Below are 7,963 nucleotides of genomic sequence, written 5' to 3'. Positions count from 1 at the left end.
TCTTTGCTTTCATGCCGATCCTTTTACCTTTCTGCTGTTGCTCAATGATCCATATTTATACCAGTTATCCTAATTTGTTGCTCGCTTTTTCAACCAGGAAATAGTTAGAGGATTAAAAAACAATTTTTACAGATTTTGTGTAGTTCACTTTCAGTAATAGGGTTGTGGACTTCCAACAAGCTTACCAGCGATTGTGGTTGCCATAGAAACTTACTTAGACCAATCTCTTTTTTTTCAAATTACCAACTTGGCTGGATCAGTTTCAATGATATTCTATGGCCACTGAGTGGCAGCGCAAAGCATGAAATAAAAAGAGTGATTCAGCCTTGGTGTAATCTGATTACTCTACAGAAAGAAAGAAGTAAAAGCATCTTAGAGGACATTCATCTGCGAGAAGTACAGATTCCACTGATAATACCGTCAAAGATGCAGTAGATAAGAATCCACCATCATCTTACAGAGTTGGACAGATAACTAAATTAAAGTAAAATAATGGTTAATAACAAATGCAATGCTCATTATTATCTGTAAATGGAAAAGTGTAGGCATTTGGTTCATCATTAAAAGTTTTATTTTTATATGAGGGCACAAAAATCCAAACATGTCAAAGGAATATTTTCACTTTATTAGAATAATATGTTGTATTATTGTTTTTGAACAATTTATGAAAAATTGAGATACAACACAAATCATGCATTCAATACCACAAAATGTAATTAAAGAGGGAAAGAAAACAGTTCCTTCCTGTTTTTACTAAATGTTATTGAATTACAGTCTTTATATTTCATGATATGTAGAAGATGTTACCATTCTTACATTAAAAAAAAATTTGTTTCACAGATGGTTTACAGTTGAACATTTCTTCCAAATAAAGTGTGGGCACAAATGGCTTCAGGTGTAAGATTAACAAACTATTCAAATGTACATACAAATAAAAAATAAAAATGTAAAATATATTTAAAAAAAGAATTGCTGAAAAAAGAGTGAATATGAACAAAAAAGCTCCCAATTGATCCGGAAAATCAACAAGATAGTCAAAAAGATGAGTCCTATACTACCTTAGCTTATATGTAGTTTATCTTAAACCCGATATGTTTATTTTGTCTTTTTTCGTTTAAGTTTTACTCAAAACTATTTGAATATTTGGTACATTTCTCTTCTATGAGATTAATAACATTCTGTTCTATTCTATTTCAGTTATTTAAAAATTTTCTATACAGAACATCATAACCATTTTGAAAGTTGTCAAATTTCTCGCCATTTCCACAGTCCACTGATTTAACAAAATAATAACTTGTTTTTATGAACTATCAAGACTTGAGAGAAGAAGCTTCTATATCCAAACTGTTTTTTCTGTCACAAGTTCAAGCAAAACAAAATCCCTGCAGGATTCAGAGGATTAATTTCTATCAGATCCCTGTTCAGTACCAGCACACGGTCAGAGGAAACTGATCCGCCGTATTCTCTATATGAAAATATGCAGCCACTGGGTCTGAGAGTTGGTAGGTTATGGTCTCTATGAGCTTCATGTTGTCTGCATCATAAAAAGAAAGCTCCTTTGTGAAGCAGTTCAGATAAATTCCTAATTTCTTAATGTTTCCCGTAAATGTTGCATTTTTCTCAACATTGTTTTTGGAAATAGTGTATCTACCACCATTATACCTCATGAAATAATATTGGAGGCCCAGCTTCCAGGAATTCATCTGTTCAACATGGACCTCCCAGTAATGCTGCCCTGAGATGAACTGATCTTTGCTCAGTGCAGTTGGTGGTTGTGTATTGTATTGAATTGGTGGTTGTGTATTGTATTGAAGTTGTGGTGGTTTATTGTATGTTAATGTTGGGATATTGTTTACTGTCCGTATTTGATGACCACAATGGTAACGGTTATTAGGATTAGATAGTTGTGATTGATATGTCTTGCATTGTTGACAAGCAGAGCGGAAACTTCGTCCATCATTAGAAACAATCCCATCTGGACTTTTACTTGACAGAGACAGTTGTTCTGGTTTTGGTTTGATGACCTGAAGCATCTCTTTCCACACAAAGAACTGCAGGTGGCTTTCATACACACCCATGGACAGACAGGAGTTTATCACCGGGAGTTTTTTAGCTTTCTGTTGAAAATAACTCTTTGTTTTAAGCACAGAGTTTCCCTCAGTGCACATTTTCAGAAATCTCTCAGAGTTAGTTATTTTCAGAGCAGATTTCATCTTCTCCTCTATTTTTTTGTTACCTGACAAAACTGTTCCTATTTCATTGGCACTTTTGTTCATTTTCTTAACTTCTTCATTCTCTTTCAGTTTCAGCTCATTCTTTATCTCAGCTTCTCTCTTCCTCAAGAACTCGTGCATCTCCTGAAACTGGCGGCTGATTTGACTCATCAGCTTGTGAGATTTCTCTTTAGTTTTGGTGATTTCTTCATTTTGTGTTTTGGCTCTTTTCTCTACAGCAGATATTTCAACAGAAACAGTTTGCAGGAAAGCCTGAAACTCCTTCTTCAGAGACTCAGCTGCTTCTCTCACTGGCTTGAACTTGTGTCCTTCGTGTTTCTCTCCGTCTCTGCATATGAGGCAAACGAACTGCTGATCCGTGACGCAGAAGAGCTTCAGCTTTTCTTCATGCTCAGAGCACAACCAGTCATTGACCTTTGAAACCAGATAAAAGGATGTCATTTAAGCATTGACTTCACTACAATTATTATGTTTGCTTAAATCTAGACAACCAATGAACCATTTTCTACTGGGCATTTAAAATTACTTTGACAATTTATTTAATTTTTTTGTTAATTTTGTGCAGCAACAATTAACAACAACCAAAAAGGACCAAGGAAATATTTTTAAAAGCTGTTAATTTTAATCCTGCAAGTTATTTAGGATTAAAACATAAAAAATAGTTATCAAAGTACCTGACTGTCAGTCCCAGATTCTTTCTTGATCCTCTCCTTCTCTTTGACTCTTTCTGCGAGACTCTTCAGGGCGTGGTTGGTAGTCAGAGATGTTTTCTCCATAGAAACTTCTGACCTGCACTGTGGACAGCACTGCTGTGAGCTCAGAGAAGTGGTGATACATTCTCTGCAGAAAGAATGTCCACAGAGCAGCATCACCGGCTCTGTAAAAAGGCTCAGACACACGGAGCAAGTCAGATCTTCAGAGTAAGAAGAAGACGCCATTGTTCCCTTTGAGACACGCTTCTGGAGTCTGTACTGTCAAACTGAAGCTTTCTGTTTACTGGAAAGTCACACCCAGCTCCTGCCTTAAAGCTTCCTGATCTTTGACTGTTTATGGGGACTGGACTGGTGACCTCTCCCTCCTGCCACGACATAAAAATACGTGCTGGCTCCAAGAAGCCAAAGTCCTACAGATTTCTACAGATAAATAAACAGTATTACTGTCATGGTCCGCCTGTGCTCCTACTCCGCCTCCTAATTAGACCCAGCTGTCGGCACTCATCATCTCCACACCAGCCTACTTAAGAGGAGCCCTCCCCAGCATTCTTCGCCAGTTCGTTATCTTACCCGGTGCAGTACCCTGGCTTTTCATGTTTAGTAAACTATGTCACTCTTATGTCTTGCTATGTCTCACCATAGAACACCTCTGTGTCCAGGTCTCCTTCATCCACGTGCCGACCTGGGTCCAGCCACGTCTCGACTACTCTGCCAGGCCAAAGTCACTCCACGCCACGCACCATCAGCTGAACCCCCCTGGTTGTTCCACCCTGCCGCTCCAGTCCACCTCCGGTCTCCACTCTCCATCCCCAGTCAGCAGCTCCACTCCAAGCTCCGGTCGCTGCTTCACATTCCCCACGGACAATAAACCTTTTTCTAACTACTCCTGCCTCTCGTCGTCCTTCCGGGTTCCAGTGTCTGGGTCTGTCTCACCATGTAATCATGTCAGAACGAACTGGCCATATTCCAGACCCAGCTGACCCGGAAGGTTTACGTCTCGCTGTCACTCATCAAGGCACCCTCCTGGGTCGTCAGGCCAACCCTCTACAGCAACTTGCCTCTACGCAGCAGGACATGTTTCGCCGTATCGACAACGTCTCGCAAGCAGTGATGGATCTAACAGGTCAGCTAGCTAAATTAGCACTGTCCCCAACCCCGCCGCTTCCGCAAACAGGATCCGCGGTGGGACCCACATCCGCTACGTCACACGAAAACATCCGCCTACAACCGGAAGTCTTCCACGGGGAGGTTGAAGCCTGCGGCGGTTTTCTTCTACAATGCCAACTCATTTTTCAACAAACACCAAGATACTATCAAACGGATATCAGTAAGATCACTCTAATTGTTAACTCACTCAGGGGCAAAGCTTTGCAGTGGGCTCAAGCTTACTTGTTATCCCAACCAATTTTCAGTTTACCGTTTGATCAATTCTTAGCAGAACTTAAACTGGTCTTTGATGGGCCTCGTAAGGAGGATGAAGCAACACGCCACATGCTGGGCCTCAAGCAAGGTAAACGCACCGTCGCAGACCATGTTATAGACTTTCGTATCCTGGCAGTTGAAGCGGGTTGGCCAGATGGCCCTAAAAGGAATATTCTATCAATCCCTGAATGAATCTATCAAGGATCATTTATGCTCACAACCTGAAGCCCGCTCTTTTGAAGAACTGGTCTCCGCTGCATTACGCTCAGACGTCCGTTTAAAGGAGAGACAAGCAGAGAGACATCCCTCCTCCCGCAGAACTGTGCTCGACCCCAGTTACCATTTAATGTTGCCTTTCTCCCCCTCTCCAGTACAGTAAACCACACGGAGCCCCTGCGAGGAACGCATGCAGATTAGGCATTCCAAGCTCACACCAGAGGAACGCCAGAAAAGGAGGGATGAGCGCTCCTGCTTCCATTGTGGCAAGTCTAACCATTATGTTGCTCAATGTCCTCTTCGTTTAAAAGACAGGACCCCCCCACTAGAAGACAGGCCGCGGGAGGGTACCCTGGAAGGCTCCCCTTGCGGGAACTTCCTTATGTTACCTGTCAAAATCTGCCTACAGTTCCAGTGTTACGAAACTCAAGCACTGGTTGATTTGGTTGCGGAACAAAGTTTCATCGATCAAGGTCTTGTGTCGCAATTGTCCATACCCACCGAACCGTTGGACTCGCCTGTCAAGGCTGCTGGTTTAGGTGGTCAAACTCTATTCCGCATCACCCATCGCACTCGCCCCATCCTACTAATAACCTCAGGTAATCACAGAGAACATGTGCAGTTTTACATAACACAAGCCCGACAAAACCCCATCGTGTTAGGTTTTCCATGGCTCCAATCACATAACCCTCATGTTGACTGGGTCCAGCGACGGATCACTGACTGGAGTGATTTCTGTCTGGCCAATTGCCTCCAGTCAGCACTCCCCTCAGTTAAACCACGTCTGTCTGAATGTAAGGAGAATATTGATTTATCTAAGGTACCCAGTTGCTACCACGACCTCAAGCCAGTTTTTAGCAAAACAAAGGCATGCTCCCTGCCATCCCACAGACCCTACGACTGCACCATTGAGCTGCTCACAGGGGCCAGTCTCCCCAAGGGTCGCCTGTTTAACCTGTCCGCTCCCGAAAAAGAAGCCATGGAGAAGTACATTCAGGAGGCCCTTTCCTCTGGTCTCATCCACCCCGTCATGTGTCCGTCTCCGTCTGCCTGCGGCTCAACGGATCCACCCTTCGTTCCACGTGTCTCAGATCAAGCCTGTTGTGGACCGCCCGCCCATGTCGTTGACGGCGCCCCGGCCTTCACGGTTAGCCGGATCCTGGACGTCCGGCGCCGTGGGCGGGGTTTCCAGTTCTTGGTGGACTGGGAGGGTTACGGTCCTGAGGAGCGGTGCTGGGTCTCCTGCTCTCTCATCCTGGACCCCTCCCTCATCTCCGCCTTCTACCGTGCCCACCCTGACCGTCGCCCTGGACCGCCTGGAGGCGGTCGTTGAGGGGGGGGTACTGTCATGGTCCGCCTGTGCTCCTACGCCGCCTCCTAATTGGACCCAGCTGTCGGCACTCATCTCCACACCAGCCTACTTAAGAGGAGCCCTCCCCAGCATTCTTCGCCAGTTCGTCATCTTACCCGGTGCAGTACCCTGGCCTCTCATGTTTAGTAAACTATGTCACTCTTATGTCCTGCTACGTCTCACCATAGAACACCTCTGTGTCCAGGTCTCCTTCATCCACGTGCCGACCTGGGTCCAGCCACGTCTCGACTACTCTGCCACGCCAAAGTCACTCCACGCCACGCACCATCAGCTGAACCCACCTGGTTGTTCCACCCTGCCGCTCCAGTCCACCTCCGGTCTCCACTCTCCATCCCCAGTCAGCAGCTCCACTCCAAGCTCCGGTCGCTGCTTCACATTCCCCACGGACAATAAACCTTTTTCTAACTACTCCTGCCTCTCGTCGTCCTTCCGGGTTCCAGCGTCTGAGTCTGTCTCGCCACGTAATCATGTCAATTACACATTCTGTTTGTCAGAATAACAGTTTTTGTTCTCGATAACCTTTTCTTTCCATATATTTTTTCTTTATTGTAAGTCATGTGAGTTAGGAACTGACCAATCAGATGTCTCAGTAAAAGTAGGTGGTCTCACACTGAACAGTCAAAACATTTGTTAGATGATTTTGATTTTGTGTTGCCCACTTTCAAGTGGTAGGCTTGTGGCCTTCCATCAAGCTCATTCCTGATTGGTTGTCATAGAAATGTTGACTTAGACCGACTCTAAACAATCACTGCTTACTGACTACATCTGGCTCCAACATGGCAGCGTTCATGTTGTGAAGAAAAGGAGTCTAAATTTGTCTGGAGCTGGAAGTAAACTATTTTCAATGTTGTCACACTCACTCGCTCCAGTTCTCTAATGCAGTCAAAGGATTTTTCCTTTTTTACAGAATGACATCTCAGCTGCTAGTAAAGCTTTGAGTGTCAAACTTTGTCTATATCCTGTTTCCTGCAGGGCAGTGTGAGGTTGTTGCAAGAGCCATTGCTAAGGTAGAGCTGGTGGTAGATGTGATTCTGAGTGGACTGATGGCTGAGGTTGAGAACGTGCACTCGCAAGAACTATGTGAGTAAATTAGATTATGCATTGAAGAAAAACAGTGATAAAAGTGTGAATATCATCACGGTATTATCAGTACTTACAGAGGTTTTGTTAGTATTTAAACTCAGATTATACACCCACTACTAGTTTCCACCATTGTCTTAGTGTTCTCTCTCTATTTTTTTTTCAGTTGTTTGAAAAAGATTTTTTGCAATGTGTTTTAAGATTAACTTTAGTGCGTGCCCACTTGTTTATTTTTGTAAGTGTAAGTGTTTTGTACCACAAACGCAGCTGGGTGGCTCAGTGGGCTAGGTGAAGAGCCCTGGGTTCGATTCCAGGGTTGTCCACTGATCCCCACCCAGATTGGGTCCTTAGGCAAGACCCTTGACCCTGCTGCCTAACTGGGTCCCTGTGCCCCTCAAGTACAGGGTTGTGTCAGGAAGGGCATACGGCGTAAAAACTCTGCTAAATCACTGATGCGAAACAGTGGGTGCTGTTACGCTGTGGCGACCCTGAAAGGGATAAACTGAAAGTGAACTACACAGTTTTGTGCCACAAACAAGAATTATAAAAATTAACTATTTATCTATTTTTGGTTTAATTATTTTTTTGATAAACCAATAGCTTATCTGGAGCAGCTTCAATGATGTCCTTTGGCCACCGAGAGGCAGCAGATTACATGAAATGGGAGCGTGATTCAGCATTGATGTAATCTGATTACCCTATAGACAGAAAAGAGTCAAGTTTAACAAAAGGGTAAAGTTTTTCTGTATTATGCTGCTAAAATCTGTCCTAAATTTAAACAAATGATGATTTAACTATCTAATAACTGGATTAATCATCCAGACTTTAGTTTAAAATAGCATACAGGAAGCATCAACAACAGTAGTGTTACAATTTATGAAAATAACAAAATAGATTTTCTAGCTGGTTACTGTTGAGCAGGGTAG

General features: G+C 43.4%; 1 protein-coding gene and 1 long non-coding RNA gene across 2 annotated transcripts; one reads left to right on the top strand and one right to left on the bottom strand.

Moving 5' to 3' along the window:
* Nucleotides 1–533: 533 nt before the first annotated feature.
* Nucleotides 534–3,212, bottom strand: LOC112159485 (nuclear factor 7, ovary-like). Its single transcript, XM_024293576.2, has 2 exons — nucleotides 2,909–3,212; nucleotides 534–2,648 (listed from the first exon to the last, which is right to left on the bottom strand). Exons 1-2 carry the CDS (start codon nucleotides 3,170–3,172, stop codon nucleotides 1,422–1,424), a joined length of 1,491 nt encoding a protein of 496 aa, XP_024149344.1. The 5' UTR covers nucleotides 3,173–3,212; the 3' UTR covers nucleotides 534–1,421.
* Nucleotides 3,213–3,407: 195 nt separating this feature from the next.
* On the top strand, nucleotides 3,408–6,365 carry LOC118598966. Its single transcript, XR_004948220.1, has 2 exons — nucleotides 3,408–3,520; nucleotides 6,142–6,365. It is a non-coding gene; the product is annotated as an uncharacterized LOC118598966 (long non-coding RNA).
* The last annotated feature ends 1,598 nt before the right edge of the window (nucleotides 6,366–7,963 follow it).

Source organism: Oryzias melastigma, linkage group LG7 (genome assembly GCF_002922805.2).
Source record: "Oryzias melastigma strain HK-1 linkage group LG7, ASM292280v2, whole genome shotgun sequence".
NCBI lineage: Eukaryota > Metazoa > Chordata > Actinopteri > Beloniformes > Adrianichthyidae > Oryzias > Oryzias melastigma.
Note: the sequence above shows the minus strand (reverse complement) of the source record. Positions and strands in the feature narration are given on the sequence as shown.

Excerpts from the sequence above, each read along its gene's own strand:
- LOC112159485 (XM_024293576.2), bottom strand. The coding sequence starts at position 3,172 with ATGGCGTCTTCTTCTTACTCTGAAGATCTGACTTGCTCCGTGTGTCTG. Across the intron at positions 2,649-2,908 it reads AATCTGGGACTGACAGTCAG|GTCAATGACTGGTTGTGCTC; the intron begins GTACTTTGATAA and ends CTGGTTTCAAAG.